The sequence below is a fragment of the Ostrea edulis genome, chromosome 7, assembly GCF_947568905.1.
Source record: "Ostrea edulis chromosome 7, xbOstEdul1.1, whole genome shotgun sequence".
In the NCBI taxonomy this organism is placed as follows: domain Eukaryota; kingdom Metazoa; phylum Mollusca; class Bivalvia; order Ostreida; family Ostreidae; genus Ostrea; species Ostrea edulis.
The window spans coordinates 36,858,653-36,878,968 of NC_079170.1; the positions used below are offsets into that span (position 1 = coordinate 36,858,653).

A 20,316-nucleotide genomic window follows, 5' to 3' on the forward strand; every position below is an offset into this window, starting at 1 on the left:
TTCTGCGTATGATCAGTTTTTAAATCGAGGCAGGCTAATGACAAAGAAGTTGATGTTACAGGTGTTTCAACAGTCTCGTTGAAAGTCAGGTTTTTGTTACAACGATGTAGTTTGCTAATACAACCTGCCAATGGGTCAAATGCTGTCTGGCGTGTTTCATACCGATTGTTAGGCCGTTCGGTGCACACTTATTTTGACTATGAATTACCTCAACTCTGGTGTGTCAGGGGTACATGTTTGCCCAACTCTCTATTTTGTATTCCTTACAGTAGTTAGACGATTGATCATGTTCATTATCTCCACCTTTTCATAAAGATCATACATTTGTCGTATTTTGTATTTAACTACGAATGATATAAAATACAAGAACAGATGACAGGTTTAAACATGTTTACTTCATAAAATAATCATTGTGCATTAATTAAGTAGTTGACAGGCTGTGAAAGATTTAAGATAAAAACATGTACGTAATACATAAAACAGCTCGTGAAGGGTTTCGGATATACATGTAAACATGTAAAATACACGACAGGATGTGGGTTTTTTGGATATAAACATGTAAATACAATAAGGGTGTGAGGGGTTTCGGATATACACATTAGATACAAAATAGACAGTGAAAGTTTGTTGTACAGATAAAACATACATGGCGGGCTGTACGTGTTTCGTTGTGGTTGCCTCTTTAGATACTGCAGATTTAAACCACAGCATGGACACATTCATTTTATCTAGAAGGGGTAAGAACACACGTCTCGAACTATCAGCATTTTGAATTTTTTTTTTTCACAATACTTAAATATCGTAACATTGTCAAAATTATTTGCAATGTCGTTTATAAATTAGATTCACGTTAATTTAAGTCGTGTTTCTAGGTTGAAGTATTACTTTCTTAAGAAAACAATTCTGGTTTTTGTCTCTTTGATGTATGAGTAAACTCAAATACTGATATATTCCTTATTTCTGTAAGAGCGAGCTAGGGGACTCATGCGAACTATGCAACCCACAGGCCTCTAGATTATTCATATCATCCCATCACAAAAATTCCGCTTTTACAAATTGACAAAAACGCGCCATATTCATTAGAAAAGGTGCGTTGATAGATAATAGTCGTCCTTTTTCAATACTAGGTACATGTAATTATTTTGCGAAAGCAAAATTGAATTAACCAACTGACAATCTGTTAGTAGCCATTGGAATGAAAACAATCCTTTGGGTTTGCCAAACATGGCGATCACAATCACGAAAATTAAACGATAAAGAAATACAGACAGATATATGATACACAGACAGAAAGGCAGGCGTACCGCGGTATTTATACACAGACATATGATGTACAGACATACAGACAGACTGGCAGGTTTACAGCGGTACATACATATGATGTAGCGGCAGATAGATGGATTTACAAACAGACAGACCGTTACGGCCCAGCGTCCATCTCTCATTACAGAAATGTCCAACGTTGAGTGTGAACATCGGAGATCTAGATAAAATCATGTCTCAAAATTATAAGTAACTATAATAATACATTCTAGTACATGTAATGTGTTTCATAAAGCACGTCGCGATGTCTAAACCTTGTATTGCATTCGAAACAATATCTCATGTACTGTCAAATAGGTAAGAAAAACTGATGTATATACTGAAATTAATAAATAATAATAAAAAACAACACATGTTTTATAAACAGAGCAGTGGTCATTACACATTAACATTTGATTTATATATTTTTCTAGTTCTTAATCATATTGAAAATGTTAAGCAATGAAAGGTATGTGATTAATTCTAAACACAAAATAAAAAATAGATTAAAAACGCCAGAAAAAAGCATGAACAATGTACAATTTGACAATATATAATGTCATTAGGAAAGGAGTTTTATCCGTTTAAGGTAGATCGATTCTCATATGATGTAGGTTTTTGCAAAATCTTTATTTAATCAAACTTCGCGCATGATAGAAATATATCTTTTGGAGGAATTTTATTTACAGAATAACATAAAAAATCCGGAAAACTATTGATACTGATAAAGTTTATATTTTCCATGAATAATCAATTATTTATGATAAAGAAATTTTTTTCAAGGGCAATAACTCATATGGTGATATTTCCTCTACTGTATGTCTATTATACATTGCTTTCTCTAATATCAACAACTAATTTAACATATTTATGAATTAGCAGATTTAAAAAGAATGAAAGAAGTTTTTATCTATTTCTATCATTCTGTTTAACGAAAATATGTGATTTTCTGATGTTGACATACATGTATACTTATGTTTTTGTATGTCTGACATCTTTAAAAAGGTGGCAAAATACATGTTTAACATATTCTAAAATCAATCTATATTGAGTGGAAATTGATACAGTTTTTCCACTTTCAACCGTTAATATTGATAAGTCACATGAGGATGGAGCTACATTAAATGAGGCAACCAGTCATAATTTGTCTCACACTTTTATCTCTTTTACATGTATATTTGTTTCCTCCTCCACAACATGAGGTCAATGCTTATGAACATGATATAAATTAAGGCATTTGGCTTAATGTTAATATTCACTTTTGGGACAGGGGAGGGGATATGACACCATATTGATAAAGTATAGCCACAAAGTTAATTCACGAATAGTACAAGCAAATATGTTAATGAAAACATATTAAAAAATGAAGTAATATAACTTCATATGATTAAAACAAGGTCAATTTAAACTTGATTTTCTGCGACGCGTTTGTTGTCTTGTCCAATCACAAGCGTCGAGGCTGAGTCAGTGCGATTCTGCATTATGTCACTCACTTCCACATCCGGTTTGACATTCTGATCAGAATCCGAAATTTGATGGTAACTCTCAGACGATCTCGCTAGGTCGTGACCCTTTTTTTTGTGTGATCGAAACGGCAACTTGGACCTGACATTGACTAAAATTGGTTCTGAAAACAAAAAGCAACAAATGAAAACGCATTAGGTCATTTGGTAAGTTAAAGTGGGGCAGTCCATCGAAATTCGGGTCTGGTTTCCGTCAGCTCTATTTGTATTACTTTTACTACTGGTATGAATATTTAATTGTGGGTAGCTTTGACCAGACAGCGTTTTATGTTTTACTGGCACGTAGTAAAATTCATTTTATTGATAGTATCAATAAATGATTGTGGGTATGGTGGCCATTGATGAATTAAAGTAAAAGTATTATTCATATTTAATAGTAGTATAGATAATGATACTACCAGTAATATTGATTTTACTAATGGCGTCTCCATATGACTGAAATTTTTTTGAGCGGGACTTTAAACAAAATAAAATCAATAAATTTTTACTACTGGTACCGTATAAGAATTTGATTGTGGGTAGCTTTGGTCAGTGTTTTATTTTTACTGGTGGTAAAATTATTTTACCGATAGTAAAACTAATTTTTCTGCTAGTACAAATAAATAATCGTGGATAAGATGGTCAACCATATGCGTTAATTTCATTATATTTCAACAATATTATGTTATGGATATTGTTTTAAAATGTCCTTAGCATATGTCCTTCATAAAAAAGCCCTTCAATCAGTTACCTTGACAACAAATGACCTAAATTTGTTACCTTTACTTGACGATTTAGGAACTTCGCACCGTTGAGGGCTGGTCTTTTTCTGAGCTCTGTAGTAGCAAATGAAGACAACCAGTGCCACAAAGAAGATGGAAGCGAGGCAAATGCTGACCACAACGCCCTCTACGTAAATCCACTTTTCCCTGGAACTCTTCTCGACTGTGTACTTGTATGCTGAAATGAATATGTCTTTGCGATGTGAAATTAAAGCATTTGGAAGTTGTTTTTTTTCCTCATATATTAAGGTGTCGTATACATCTGCTACGTATTGCAAATTTCTGTAATTTCGTGGTCCTCTGTTTTGACAGAATTACGGTATATGTTACCATATTGCTACTTAGCGTCATAAGGCATTTTCATTGGGTAATGGCAAGACAACTCTGATTAGTTACTCTATCTTATGAAAAGGTAAAAATAACGAAAAGTGATCAATCGCATACCTCCTTATACACGGAAATATACATGGTCATACATTACAACATATTTATGGGGACGTTTCTTTTCCATTCAACCAGAAATTTATCAACGTATCACTTATAACACCATAGCTATACAGTATTAATGTATTGATCATAAGGATGATAAAGCGTTAATGTACAATATCATGTCTGACATGGACCGCATGAAACGAATAGAAAAGTTAAATGGGTTATGATATACAAGTGATTAACATTCGCGAATATTCATGAGAGGCTTATAATGTGAAATCAAATGTCGGAATCTTAGTCACTTATTGCAAGTCTATACCGTTTTAAAAGTTTTCCGGAGCAGAGTATTTACGTTAAGTCTTCCGGAGCAAAGTATTTACGTTAAGTCTTCCGGAGTAGAGTATTTACGTTGAGTCTTCCGGAGCAGAGTATTTACGTTGAGTCTTCCGGAGCGGAGTATTTACGTTAAGTTTTCCGGAGCAGATTATTTACGTTAAGTCTTCCGGAGCAGAGTATTTACTTTTGAGTCTTCCGGAGCAGAGTATTTACGTTAAGTTTTCGGGAGTAGATTATTTACGCTAGGTCTTCCGGAGCAGAGTATTTACTTTAAGCCTTCCGGAGCAGAGTATTTACGATCGCACACTTTAAGGCAGAACAACGATTTCATCAAATTCATTGCTCGCACGATCAAGGGATGTACAGTAATCAATGCAAATGTAACACTAATGTCGGCACGCCAGTACAAATGGTTCAAACTTTCCCCTTTATATTTCAACAACAGTAAAAATTGTATCTAAACTTTCCCCTTTATATTTCAATAACAGTAAAAATTGTATCTAAACTTTTTCCTTTATAAATATTTCAACACCAGTAAAAATTATATCTAAACTTCCCCCATTATATTTCAACAACAGTAAAAGTTTTATCTAAACCTTTCCCTTTATAAATATTTCAACAACAGTAAAAATTGTATTAAACTTCCCTCTTTATATTTCAACAACAGTAAAAATTGTATCTAAAATTTTCCCTTTATATTTCAATAATAGTAAAAATTATATCTAAACTTTCCCCTTTATATTTCAACAACAGTAAAAATTGTATCTAAACTTTTCCCTTTATAAAAATTTCAACAACAGTAAAAATTGTATTAAACTTTCCCCTTTATATTTCAACAACAGTACAAATTATATCTAAACTTTCTCTTTTATATTTCAACAACAGTAAAAATATTGTAACTTTTCCCATTGTATTTCAACAACAGGAGCCCGACCTTGTATACATCCAAGTCCAAAATTCTGAAATAGAAAGGTACTCCAGACATGCACCTAATCACAGGGATTCAGATATATACAAACACAAGTTTTTTTCTTTGTTGGTAAATCTTTGTTTTTAACTGTTTATCATGTTTGATAAAAAGAAAAGGACAACAGCAACAACTTATGACACATTCGTAACGAGGCTGATATTGACATTTAATTAAGTAACCTTTCAATTTGATGTGTTTATGTGATGTAAAACTCCCAGTTGAATTACAAAATATAATTACAATTAAGGTATACCTGTGTAAGTTTGTATCATTGGGTTATGGAGACCATGGGGCAGGAGGTAATTTAATGTATAATCAGCTTTACGTATGATAAAAATAAATCAGACAAATACTTCCTAAATACAGATAAATACTTTAGAAACAGAACCATGTTGCAACGGAGTTACGTTAAGACGTTAAAAGAATAATTATAATCACAAATACACACACACAAAAAAAAAACCCCCAAAAAAACCCAACAAACAACCCAACCCAACCCCCCCCAAAAAAAAACCCAACAAACAAACAACAAAAATAAGAAAACAAACAAACAAGCAAAAAAAAAAAAAACAAAAAAAAAAAAACTCACAAAAGTACAACAAACAGATAAAAGAGGCCCGTGGGCTACAAAATCCACCTCAGCTACCTTGGCCTTGTTCTTCAAAAGATATTTAAACGATCTTAGTAATATCCTCTTTAATCACATGACACCCCCTATTATGATCCAAACCTCCTCTCATGGAGTTGTGACTGGACGAACTTGAATCCTACAACATTGGGTGCCTCAACATTATTATGACTATAAAGGTCTTGCTGTTCTGCAGAAGATGATTTTATTTTTAAAAAACCCACATTTATTTTAAAGACCTTCCACCTCCCCCTATATTCATGAAAAGGTGAAGATAACGAACAGTGATAAATCTTTCAAGTCGTATAAGGACTGACAAATTAAAAGCTGGGCAAACACGGACCCCTGGACATACCATAGGAGATGCATAGGCGGAGTGAGCACCCCCCGTCGACCGGTCTTCCCTTGTGCCCTGCATGCATTATGGAAATAATATCCCTGATTTTAGCCCCATCCTCACCCAAGGGTCCATGTATTACCTGAGAATAAACTGTAAACTATAACCTGCATTACCTGAGAATAAACTGTAAACTAAATCCTGCATTACCTGAGAATGCTTGTATATTGATGTGACTAATCATGTCCTGTAAGTGTTTAGAAGAATCCCCCTATATATTGCCATATAAAACGTGTTCCTCTCTTGTGGCCCCACTCTATCCATGGGACCATGACTGGAACAAATTTGAATCTATACTACCTGAGGATGCTTACATATTGATAATTAATAATTATGGTCCTACCGGTCTTGAGAAGGAAATTTTAACCGATAGTTGCTACATATTCCCATATAAATCTCTAATTCCCTATTGTGGTTCTACCCTATCCTCAGATACCATGATCTGAACAATTTTGAATCTCCAGCTGTCACAAACATTGTCTTGATTCTTGAGAAGATTTTTACGATGCCACCATATTTTCGCTATTTCTTACATATCTACTCTTTGAAAAAGTATTTGACCTTTCATTTGAATCCTCGTTACCAAAGGATGCTCTTTGGCAAGTTTGGTGAAAGAGGGTGTTGCACAGAAGCGGTAATATTTCCTAATCGAAGCTTTGTGCCTGGTATTTAAACACAAGTGACGTAGAACTTGCCTTCATTACTATTTAAACTCTTATTACGTATTTGCCATTTACATACCTATGGGATTCCCCAGTACTAAGGGCAAGCCTAAAATATTTTATGTGTCCGTACATAATCTAAACATAATTTTTGAAATCGTGAAAATTAAATTGTTTGAATTTTTCTGAGTATTAGACACAATGTAAAACTTATACGGTACCAATTTTGATGCACCAGATGCGCATTTCGACAAATTATGTCTCTTCAGTGATGTTCAACCGAAAAGTTTGAAATCCGAAATAACAATGAAGTTTTAGAGCTATTATAGGCAAAAACAGTGTGCCAATAAAGTGGAGTCAAATTCGTTCAAGGATAAGAGCTATGCGTGTATATATGTATAGGGTTACGAGCGTATCAAATATTTAGTATTCAATAATACTACAGTATAAAAGCTCTTATACTCATATGCATTATATTCTAAAACCATCTGTAAATAACTCTAACCACAAAACAAAATATGGAAAGTTTAATACGCATTAATAAAGTTAAACAAAAATTCCAAGTACATACACCTGAAAACATTGATTACCAAAGCAATTTTCTACTGGAATACATATTGTCTTATCCATTCAAACTGTTTAACAGTTATTTACCTTGTTGGCATTTTTCTTACAAAGCTTTGAAACCTAAGAATTCTCGTTCACAGCCTTGACTTTTAAAACACAGGTATCACATGCTGTGTTCGGCGTGTTTTTTGCGATTCGCAAACTAAACAGTGTCTAGGTTGGAATTTTATTTCAAACTCGACACATTGTTTACAAGTGTGTTTCAATTATGAAAAAACTCTAGATGGAAAACGTAACATTGAAAGAAAAAAATCATGTGTCCGTGAGCTATTCGAGCCCGGTCGTTAAAAAAGATGACTTCTTTACACTTTAAATTCTACGACCTTATCCACTGAACCAAGCGGTAGAACTTAACTAGCAATGGAAAATTAACGTACAGATGAAGTTAAAAATGATATCAGTGAAATCGTTTCGATTGTTTGAAATTTACAACCAAAAAAAAAAAATGCCCTTGTGAAACAAATTTCAAAGCGACAGTTTTTTTGTGAAAAACTCGAAGAACATTAATTTTTCCTGCTAAATTCATTTCGTTTCACGGAGGCAGTTTTTCCTGAAATTCAGGGGTACCCCTTTATTTTAACGCTACAAATCATAATTATAAATCGCTTATTGCTTGATTTAAACTCAAATTATTTTGGCTAATTCTTCTTAATACACGTCTTTTAAACTTATTTTCAAAAATGTTTGAATCAAGACATAAGTTCCAATTGATTTTATGATATATTTGAATATCTTTATTTTATCGATATCTCACGCAACACCTTTAGGAAACTTAACATGAGACTTGCAACACTTTCTTTACCCGGTAGTTCTGGAGAATTCGAAAATGTGTAAAAGTGTACAGACCGACCGACGGACGCTGTACAACAGGTGATCAGAAAAGCTTACTTGAGCTGCATATCAATATGAGTAATCATGACCCTGCTCTTCCCAAGGGGAAGAATTCTAATGATTCTCCCCACATATCCACATGTAAATCTTTAATACTCATTGTAGCATCACCCAACCCCTAGGGGCCATGGTTTTTGACGAACTTGAATTTGCATTATGTCAGGAAACGTCCACATAAGTATCATAATTTCTGGTCAAGTAGTTCTGGAGAAGATTTTTAAATGTCCTCACCCTGTTTTTGCCTTTTCTTGATAATCTCCCCTTTAGAGGGGAGATGACGCTTCATTTGAACAATCGTGAATCCCCTGTATCCAAGGATACTCTGTGCAAATTTAGTTGAAACTGGCCCAATGGTTCTGAATGAGAAGATGAAACGTATATTGATGGATTGTACATTGTTTCACACCCCTCTCGAATTTTTTTCACTCATTTGGAGATGTCACCCATTGCCAGTGAAGGGCTGCAAAATTTAGGCCTATGCTCTGCGCTTACGGCCTTTGGGCAGGGAGGGATCTTTATCGTGTCACACACGCTGTGACACGGGGCTTCGATTTTTGCGTCTCATCCGAACGCCTTCCCCATTTAGTCGCCTCTTACGACAAGCAAGGGGGTACTGAAGGCCTATTTTAACCCAGATCCTCGCGGGATATGAAACGTCGACAGACAACAGAAATATATATATATCAGAAAACTCATATATGAATCCTTAGTTCAGGTGAGCTAACAAGGAAATAACAAAAACCAAAATAGGTAAATGAATTTAAAAAAATCCCCCTCTGATAAAAAACCCAAATCAAAATTCATGAGCGTAGAAAAAACCAAAACGTTTTAGGGAAACATTTTTCATAATGAAAGGTGAAGATAATGAACAGTGATCAATCTCCTTTAAGGAATACAAAACAGAGAGTTGGGCAAACACGGACTCCTTGATATACCAAAGGTGGAATCAAGTGACTCGGGGGAGTAAACATCCCCTGTCGACCGGTCACATCCGCCATGTGCCCCATACCTTCATCAGGTAAATCGAGCAATCCGTAGTCAAAATCAGTGTGCCAAGAACGGCCCAACAATCGGTATGAAATAATGTAACAGAATTGTAAAATGTAGATAGCAATTTTAAGGTATACATGTATACAGATATATCTTACATATCTGTGTTTCTCTTTCGTTCATCCTGTCTGTTTTCTTTACACACTGTGGCGTCAAGTCGACGTTAAACTTGTAAAAAGTTTTCGTGTTCTTGGGGTAACGATTACTCTCCGTCACCAGAACGTAAACAACGTCCGCAAATGGACACCACACTTCCGGGAAAGGATTCCGGCAGTCGTAACGCTAAAACATGACCAAAATAAACATCTTCATCAGACTATTAACGAAAGAACTGAAAACTATATGCTCTGTCATACGAGTTCAATTTGATGGACATACCATTATTTAAAAAAACAAAACACCAAAGACTAAATGTGAAAATCATAGGATAATATGATGCTATGTACATCAGTGGAGTGTATTGATACAAGTTCACTACATATTATTAGAAAATCTGACTGGGATCAGTTTGTGATATCATTGACATCAAAGGTCATTTTGTGATATCAGGAGCCATTTTGTGATATCACATTTATCTGAAGAGAGGGCGCTTTGTAAAACAATCACGTATATTTACTGGACTGCGTTCAACACCGTAGCGACTATGTAGTGCTAGATAGCACTATGAAATTGAACGAACATCTAAGCTAGCCCTACCTGCGAATAACAAGCGTTTTAAATTCCTACAACTAGCCGATACAATCTTGAATGCTGCCTTGAACTATGATAACTTACTTTGGGACCAGTGACTTTGGTTTTGTCAAAAGTGACAGGAACGAACGACATTGTCATGTCACAAGTCTGAAGTTGAGAAACCGACATCTTGATACAGACTTTCTCGCACTCCAATGTGTCGTGGTTATCAAAGCGAAGTGTCACTGCGCATGTGCCTCCAAGCAGTCTTCCGCCCGCCATTAATCTGACTTCGTCTTCGGACGATATATTATATATCCCCCCACAGTCTCTCTCTCCCGTTGTGTCAAGTTTAACTGTCAACAGGAAACAAAAGAATTATAATTACAAATTCAAAAAGGAAATTGATAGGAACTCTACCGAATGTTTCCGAAAGAAACAAGGTCCAAGAAAGAAACGAGGTCGAAGAAAGATTACTTTGAGCAATTCTATGAATTGACCAATTGTCGCTTCTTAAGTTAAATACAATAACCATAGTCAAAGAATATACAACTGCTGATAGGGCTTAATTACAACAGGTGTAGACTTACCTATTGTTTTGTTTAAGGTGACCACAGGTACGAAGAACAGAAGTAGAACCTCTGCAGTCCATTGTACTATGGATCGACGGTTAGTCATTTCTTCTGTTATTGCTGTTATTAAAAAAAGAAGTATGTGTCCAATGTAACTTTTACTGTAGGAATTCTTACATATCAGTGTGGATGAAGAAAATTTCACTATGCTGAAATATTGATTTGCCCGGATGCTACAGAAAGGGCCTTCACTCTGTCTCCCCATACTATCCGTCAAAACATGGCTGTCTAGCTGTTATTATGATGCCATTATATCCTTATTTAAAAGTGTCTATGAATGTATAAGTTTTAGAATTTAGTGATTTTATGAAATTCTGTATTTCTCTCTGGTCATCTCTGAGTTTTTCCTCCCGTCCAGCAACATAAACAGGCAATTTCTGACACGCTCCTAAATAAATAATTCATGTTGCGCTCACGATCTTCTTCATATTTTCATTCATGCTAAATTAATGCCACGGAGTCTTCTACATTTAGTATCAGATAGGCAAACTCACTACCTCGCTAGATATATCTCAATACAAAAGTTCAAGATGGCAAAATTGCAATTTTATTATAGTTTTACTTCAAGCAGGAAAAAAGTTTGACGTATAGTGATTGTAATATTGTGTTACTTGATGTACTGAGAGAGAGAGAGAGAGAGAGAGAGAGAGAGAGAGAGAGAACACATCAACTCTCTTGGGGAATGTATTCATATGAAATGCACTGCTGATAAGAGCCAAGTGAACACGAATATTTCCACGTGTATCGATCCTATTGTTCTATAAAGTTATCACAGGGGTACCTATGGTTTTTGTTTTTTCTTTTTTACTTTTTATTCACTAAAATAAGTATTGCTTCAACACAAAGTCGTATCACCATTACGTGTGTATGCTTCAATCATTGCCATTGAATGAAAATAAAAATGAGTGAAATGTAAATCATTCTTTTATAGAGTAAAATTCCTTGATTTGGCATTATTACGGAATCAATATCTGGCACTGTCATATGATGATCTATTATTCTCCGCAAACATCATGTTTTTTCTCAGATGTGTGATCAACAACGAACTGCCGGAGACAGATCCCTACACATGCTGAGCAGAAATGATATAATGATGATGACTGGACAACTTAACACCACGATTGTTCATTTATATCTTAATCATATTTCAGTTCTCTTCTACACAGACTGTGCAAACCGACATGGGTTTGGCATGTAGATATATAAAAGGACTTCTCAAATATCAAAATAGAAATAAAAAGACTAATGGGTATATAAATATTTGTGAATTTTATAAAGAACATGTATATGCACATGTTTGCTTGCTTTTCCCTCATTGCAAGTCTTCGGAGTTTATTTCATCGCCAGGGGACATAATGCAGTATACGAGAGAATTCTTACCTGAATGTTTACTATTGACACCATGTACAATTATATAAATGATCTAAAACATTTATATACACATGGATCCTTGCTTTTTCTCTCGCCAGGGGACATAATTTTGCAAACGAAGGAACCTTTACCTGTTTGTTTACTGTTGACTCCATGTAAACAAATTCAGAGGACAAGAATGAAGTAAATATGTCATATTCAACATCTTACCTTGTTTTCTGGACCTAGTGCTGCCGCCGTGTGAGACTTCTGCCCCAGCTTCCAGCCGATCAATAGCGTCCCGTCTCTTGGGAACCTTATATCTCCGAGTGCGTTTCTCGGCACGGTATTAAGCGATATAGACCGCAGAAAATAACAGAACTACCAAGAATTATACAGGATCTAGAACCCTAGCCAATTAAAGCAGCAGCCAGACAGAATTTTTGGTGTGATAAATATTAGTTGAGTACTAGTTCTTTCTATAAATTTTGAAATTTCCAGTTTACCTCCTCATTCAATGTTGACTAAGAATGCTTAGATCAAGCAAACATTCAGGTAATTGCAATTGGTATATTCTGAGAAGATGAAGAGGATGCTTAATTAGCAGAGGATTAATACTGACAAAACACTAGTGAGTGTGAATATTGCATATCTCTTACTTTGATAATGTGTATTTTTTCCTAATGAGACGTTGTGAGTTGTATTACATTGACAGGTACATGTATAAGAATGCCTAAAAGACTTAGATAGACGTTCTTATCTTTTTAAATAAAACTATTTATGAAACTTGAAAATGTTATTTCATAATGTTTAAATCTGCGACTAAAATCTTCAAAGACATGTCAATTAGAATAAAGATACATCGGACAAATATATCTAAAAACGAATTGAAATGAGATGGCCAAAATTCAGAAATATTAAATTTTTTCAAATAGCTAAACCTGATCGGAATTATTAAAAAGTAGTCATAAAGTACATTGTAAACAGAAAATTACAAATCCTTGATGTAAAATGGTTTACAAATTCAATGAATTTATACAGGAAACTAATTTCTTGATGAAAGTGCATAAAATTACCGACAGTGTGATTCTCAATTTTGATTGGAATCGGTACTTTTTTCTTTGGTTTGGTTTAAATCTAAAAAGTAGATATATTTCTGAAAGTTGGTCATTTCATTTCAATAACTTTTTCAAATACATGTATATTTGTCTAATATATATGTTTTTTCAAATGATATGTTTCCTGAAGATTTTAGCCGTAGATTGAAAAAGAAATCTTACCAAAAAACAAAAAAACTGTTATAATTTTCATGAATATTTTGTTGAAGACACGAGTCTTCTTCGCAGGCTTTATTAGATATTTATATCATGTGTCAAATCAAAGCAAAGTTTGGATTTTAAAATCTCTTATTTGCAAACAAAACATCTGTTTCATCATTCCGGCAGAAAATCACAAAGAAAAACCCCATATAAAATAACAGAGCTTGTACATGTAATCACCCTTTCGATTGTGAAATCATATTTCATATTATAAAAAGAGATGTTTTAACGAGCCATTCAATGAAATTTTGGTGTAATGAACAACCTTAAATATCAAGTTTCAACTGCAACTACTATTCAAGTAACTTTTAACACTAACCATGAACACTATTAATTATCCAGGTGTAATACAAGATGTTCGGAGATTTATCCCGAGTTGTATTGAGTCTGCGTCCTATGTTACCAAATAAACCCGACACGCCAGTTTTGCAGACAATGTTTGTAAGAGTTATCCCGCTTCTGTGGCAATAGTCGATCAAAAAACTGAACATTTATTTTATTCTTCATTCAATTCGTAAACAGCCGATCCCAATCATGGATATGGAGGCTCTACAAGTTCAAGTTGAATATGTCCCTGGTAACGTTAGAAAATTTAAAACTTCTAGAAATTCCAGCTGATAATGAGCAGTGAGAAAGTTCCCGTTCTTTGTGATCACTTTGATTGCTACTGGATCGCTTTTGAGACCGCAAGGTCGTTTGTTTGAATCGCGTCCAACCCAGGATTTAAAAATAGACAGTAACCACTTCAGAGACCTTAAAAACCAAGGTCCCGTGTCGCGGCAGGGGTTGGGTATGTTAAAGAAACCTCATCGTTACGGCCCTGAGCACTTACATGTAGCATAGGTCTGTTCGTGGTACGTCACATAGAGTGGGTGACGTCTCAATATCAGTGTTTATGCGTTTTTGAAAACTGTTTATATTAACGACGTCGCGTCATACAAGTCATTCAAAGATATTTTAATTTGAAAGATGACAAATTTTATTAATGCACAAAATCAAACATTTATTTGATAGTTTTGACTATCCAAAATGTTAGATTTATTTATAATGTTGATTTTAAAGATTTATCCTCGTTTCCGAATATTACCGAGGTCATTCCGGAAAATACCGAGCTCTCGTGCTCAATTGTACATCAGATATTACAAGCAGATTACATGTATATGTAAATGCGAGCGCATGCGTAGTGTAAGGACGTCTTCGGTTTCTTGTTCTCTACACTAACAACTTCAGCGCACTTGAACATTTTTTATTTTAATCACACAAGACGTCCTTGCACCACACGGTATGAAAATACACTTTAAGTGGTGAAGTACCACACAGGAAGAAGATTGATTGATTGATTGAATATTGTTTAACGTCCCTCTCGAGAATATATCACTCATCAATGCTCCAAGTTGCGAGTAAAATGGTCGCATTTGCGACCAGAAAATCGATTTTGCGACTAGAGATTATAACTAAGTCGCATTTTCGCGAGTGGAGAAAAAATGGGCATCTAGTAAAATTTTATAATCGGGATCGGAAGTCTGAATAAATATTTTTCAGTCTCGGTCAAAGCAGCGTTTGAAAGCAATAAAGATGATAGGAAAAAGAGGGTTAGAGCACTATGGAGTTATTGGTAGTAAGAATTAGAAACTCAGCGTAGTACATGTAACGAAGAAATTCGAGAGTCACATGGCAAAAGTTCTGCATCTAAAAATGACATGACTGTGTCTAAAGAAAAATGCAAAAGTAAAGGAAGAACCCCAGTTCTGAAATGGCTAAAGGAATTTTCGTGGTTGATATACAGAGATGGCAAAATGTTTTGCAGAATTTGTGAGGCCAATCAGCCAGGAACGTCAGCCATTTCTGGACACCCATTGTCCGATTTCGCTACGACCAGGTGTACATCTTTCAAAAATGGAAGTGTGACTATTCACGGTAACAGTAAGAGACGTATCTTTGTCCGTGACTGCATTTTTAACAGTAAGTCGAGCGGGGCAACTGTTGCTGCTAATTTTCAAAGACAATTACAAACTGGGGATGTACATGTGGTGTTCTTATTGATGCTGGTACTGATTGTTCAGCAAAAGATCCAACAAAAGTAGAAGCTCTTGTTCGCATAAGTAGTGAAGGCCCATTATTGAGGACCTTAAAGCAAATCCTTGTGTGGAACGCTGGGTTTTCTTCCCCAGAGGCGTACTGTAAAATATACGGGATGGCCCAATGCAAAGTGAAGATAACGAACAGTGATCAATCTCATAACTTCTACAAGCAATACAAAATAGATAGTTGAGCAAACACGGACCCCTGGACACACCAGAGGTGGGATCAGGTGCCTAGGAGGAGTAAGCATCCCCTGATGCAATACAACTTTTGCCAGAGTAAATACTTGACTTGTTAGCATCCAGCACGTTTCACAGCACATTTCTGTTCAGTTTAAAAATAAAACAAACAAAACGCATACAAGGGTGTAGATTTTTTTTTCTTGAAAGATATTCAAATTAAAAAAAACAACTTGTAAGTCTTATTTACAAAATCTTTTACCATGGCGAGTAGAAATTTTGAACATGGCGACTAGAAATTTGAAAATGGCGACCAGAAATATTTCTAAGTCGCCATTTTGCGACCTGATAGCAGATGTGACTTGGAGCACTGCTCATATGGAGACGTCACCACTGCCGGTGAAGGGCTGCAAATTTCGGCCTATGCTCGGCGCTTATGGCCTTTGAGCAGGGAGGGATCTTTATCGTGCCACACCTGCTGTGACACGGGGCCTCGGTTTTTGCGGTCTCATCCGAAGGACCGCACCATTTAGTCGCCTTCTACGACAAGCAAGAGGTACTGATGACCTATTCTAACCCTGATCCCCACGGGATGGAAGAAGAAGAACAATTTGTAATATGTCAACCAGAACCGTGAGTAGACGATTATTAGGAGACGGCTATAAATGGCGTGTAGTTTCGAAGAAAACAACATTATTGGAAGTGGATCGGGAGGAAAAGACTAGATTTTGTCGGCATAAATTACACTGGACAGTTGATAATCACTGGTATTCCATCGTTTCAGCGATGAGACTAAAATTGAACTTGGTCGTGATAATAAAACTTATGTTTGCAGGAAATCAGATGAAAGATTACGCCCCGAATGTTTAGGACTACGCACTGACAGAGAGACGCAATGTCGAGCTTCTGTTATGCTTTGGGGCTTGTATTCTATTAAGGTGTTGGGACTTTGGAAGTTGATAAAGGAAACATGAACAACTACAAGCATATAATAATTGAAGTTCTTGATGAAGGTCCAGTTGTCGTGCGATACTTTTTATATCTTTGAAGAAGACAATGTCCCTTGTCACGACGTATCTTTGAGCTCTAGTTATTGGAAGCAGAACAATAATATTAACACAATTCCATGGTTTCCACAGAATTGAGATTGAAAATGTCTGGAAAGTTTTAAAACTTCGGGCGCAGATACGGACAAATGAAATTCGAAATGTCAATGACCTGAAAAGTGTCCGTGATATTTGGAGTGGCCTCCCTTTACTTTACATTCGGAGCCTTTATAACAGTTTACCGAGGATAATTCGCAGTGTGCTACGTACCCGAGGTCATATTACGAAGTACTAACTCCATAATTTGTAAGTGAATTTTCCGCTATTGATACAAAATAGGTGGTTAGAATATTTCAGGTGTTATTGCCATTGACGTGACAGTCGGCCATTTTGCGAACTTGTTCATGTCTTACTGCTTGATACATCTTGATACATGCTAGGGGCTATCCTGGGCTCATGCTTGCTCTAGAAGAACTTATGTTGTTAAAAGTTTACATGCAACATTACAAATGAACACGAATAAACTGTGTTGACACATATTAAGGAAATGTAAGAAAAATTGTTAACGTACATGTAAGTACATTTACAATATCTGTTCATAAATTGTATCTGTTCATGATGGAGAGAGAGAGAGAGAGAGAGAGAGAGAGAGAGAGAGAGAGAGAGAGAGAGAGAGATGATAATAACATAATAGATTCGGTTTATTTATATGATGTATAAATCTATCATTTACTTTATTATTGATCCTCTATTCTGACAGCAATGTTAAAAGTTGTTTGCTGTCTTGTTTAATGCTGATTGTACTTGAAAATTCCAGCTGAATTTAGAGCTAAATTAGGCCTTTTGTGTATTTGATCCAAAGCAATGTTGTAAATTGATGTGATAAAATGCCGTGCTGTAATTGAACACGCTTTGTTTGATTAAAAACGATATTACCTTTAAATAATTAATTATCTTGTGGGAGAGCTTTCGGTATCTCGGAAGGCTTTAACAACAGTATGCCTTGTGTGCGTGTGTTTAATAGACATGGACTGGGAATTTGCCGTTTTATTATTCAATATTTTGTAGAAAACATCATAATCCTAAAATTAAAATGAAATAAAATTTAACCCGTAATGTCACAAGTCAGAAAGCGTAAAGATATATGGATCCTATTCAGTGTAAATAAAATTAAAAGATTTTCATTCAATGGAAACGTGTTTGCATCCACTCTTCATTTAGTAGGTCATTCCGCTGTGGTCTATGTTACAGGAAGTCGGCCCAACTGTGTTAGCTGCCATACAAAATATTTCTCAGGCAAACACATTGTATTGTAACGTGTAGCGGTCACCCAGCCAATTACTGATCACGCTCGCCGTGCGTGATCAATCGAGAGACTCTACCACACCACTAGAAAAGCTAGCTCTCTAGCGAGGCAATATACTGTCCGCTACAATTCCCCACGATTGGGAAGCTTCGTCCCAAAGCTTAGCGCGAGTTCTCTCTGAGTGTTTGGCACCTGCTCAGCAACGGTATCCACGACGACAACCAAATGCTGATCACGCTCGCCGTTAATAAATAGCACGCTTTGTTCACCTTCAAATGAAAAGTAAATATTATACTTGATTTTTCAACATCGGATATAGAGCACATTTGAAATTCTAAAATTGATTTCACTCTAGTTGTAAACAAAAATGGTCGACTAGGTATCACTAATTGTATATAGTTTAATAGTTTAAAGGCTCGACAATATTTCACTCATATGGAGACGTCACCATTGCCGGTAAAGGGCTGCAAAATTTAGGTCTATGCTCGGTGTTTATGGTTTTTGAGCAGGGGGATCTTTATCGTGCCACACCTGCTGTGACACAGGGCCTCGGTTTTTGCGGTATCATCCAAAGGACTGCTTACTTAATCATGTAATAAACAAACTATACGTTTTTCAATCACTTCAACTCAGTATCAAAGTTTATGGTTTGAAATGTTACGTCTTGCCATAAGAAATGTATATTCACGTACAAAATAGGAAAGCCCTACCTTGAAGAGTTCAATAGATCAAAATCCAAGGTCAAGGTTACAGGGTTGAAAACATTGGTAGTATTGATTGAATATTGAGCGGGACGCTCGAGAATTTTTCACTCCTATGGAGACGTCACCATTGCCGATGAAGGGCTGCGAAATTTAGACCTATGCTCGGCGCTTATGGCCTTTGAGCAGGGAGGGGTCTTTATCGTGCCACACCTGCTGTGACACGGGACCTCGGTTTTTGTGGTCTCATCCGAAGGACCTAAAGCCTAGTCACAAGCATCTTCACAAGTCAAGGGTTATTGGTTCGTTACCTCACACTAACCCTTGACATCAGTCGCTATTTAAAAGTTGGGCTCGAGAAAAAGGATGACGCAATACGCTAAAATTAATCAGCCAATGGGATTTCTTGTTTCAGATGAAAGTTTGGTAAGGGAATAAACAGAAAGGAAAAAATGGCGTCCGTTGACGAAAAGATATGTGAAAAACATCAAACCGATCATTTGACTGAAAACCAAAAGCTTTCAATATCATGTATCAGAGAAGGAAAAGATGTTTTTATTGGGACTAAAACCGGCAGTGGTAAATCGCTATCTTACGAAGTTGTTCCCATTATTTTGGACAATTTGTTTAATTTGTTAAAACATAGTCGACAAACGTACTTCGACAATCCATCATTTTCATTCGGCTCATACCCCAAACCCTCGTCTAATTGTTTCTTCAAGCAAAACGAACTCCCGAAAATCAATCGACGGCATCGGTCTTGTACTAATTGGCCACAAATTCTACACCATAATGCCGTCGCCATGCGTATTTACTGTTTAGTTTAGTTTTCGACCGATTATAAAGGCCGTTGTCTGATTGGTTTGCAGCTTCAGGCTGCAAACCAATCATATTGCTTCTTCTCGAGCCCAACTTTTAAATAGCGACTGATGTCAAGGGTTAGTGCGAGGTAACGAATCAATAACCCTTGACTTGTGAAGATGAGTCACAAGGAATCCATATATGAACTAAGAAATTTACATCACACAGCATTCAAAAGTTATGAGCTAGGATTAAGTGTCGATAGAAATTGCGGATTGAAGATAAAGTTGACGAGGTCAAAAATCATAGTGTTAAATGAAAATTCTTACTACAAGGAATCTATATGCAAATTGATATAAAATAGGTTTAAGAATAGACCAAAACCCAAGGTCGAGGTCATAAGGTTAAAAAGCTTTGGTACAGAAAGAGAGAACTTGTCACAAGAAATGCGCATATGAAAAATGAGATTCTTATCGCTCACCATTGAAAAGTTGTGAGGAAAGTTAAAGTTTCGGACAGACAGACAGGACAAAACACTGTGCTCCTCGAGTTGAGAGGCGTGACATAAAAAACCTTTTGATTTACACAACTTAGGAGCATTGAATTTTGATATGATTTATTGCGGCCCTGCTACTCATGATGAGAATTT

The 20,316-nt window shown here is 35.8% G+C and overlaps 1 protein-coding gene across 1 annotated transcript; it reads right to left on the bottom strand.

The window, feature by feature from the left end:
- Positions 1–373: 373 nt before the first annotated feature.
- On the bottom strand, positions 374–12,582 carry LOC125656951 (uncharacterized). The gene is made up of 6 exons (XM_048887565.2): positions 12,465–12,582; positions 10,842–10,943; positions 10,354–10,607; positions 9,678–9,861; positions 3,585–3,764; positions 374–2,929 (listed from the first exon to the last, which is right to left on the bottom strand). Exons 2-6 carry the CDS (start codon positions 10,927–10,929, stop codon positions 2,706–2,708), a joined length of 930 nt encoding a protein of 309 aa, XP_048743522.1. The 5' UTR covers positions 10,930–10,943; positions 12,465–12,582; the 3' UTR covers positions 374–2,705.
- Between the last annotated feature and the right edge of the window lie 7,734 nt (positions 12,583–20,316).

What these genes read in the sequence shown, in the direction of transcription:
- LOC125656951 (XM_048887565.2), bottom strand. Translation starts at nt 10,929, where the DNA reads ATGACTAACCGTCGATCCATAGTACAATGGACTGCAGAGGTTCTACTT. An exon ending in CCAAAGTCACTGGTCCCAAA is followed by an intron (nt 9,862 to 10,353) that starts GTAAGTTATCAT and finishes GTCATGTTTTAG; the next exon opens with CGTTACGACTGCCGGAATCC. An exon ending in TCCTAAATCGTCAAGTAAAG is followed by an intron (nt 2,930 to 3,584) that starts GTAACAAATTTA and finishes TTTTGTTTTCAG; the next exon opens with AACCAATTTTAGTCAATGTC.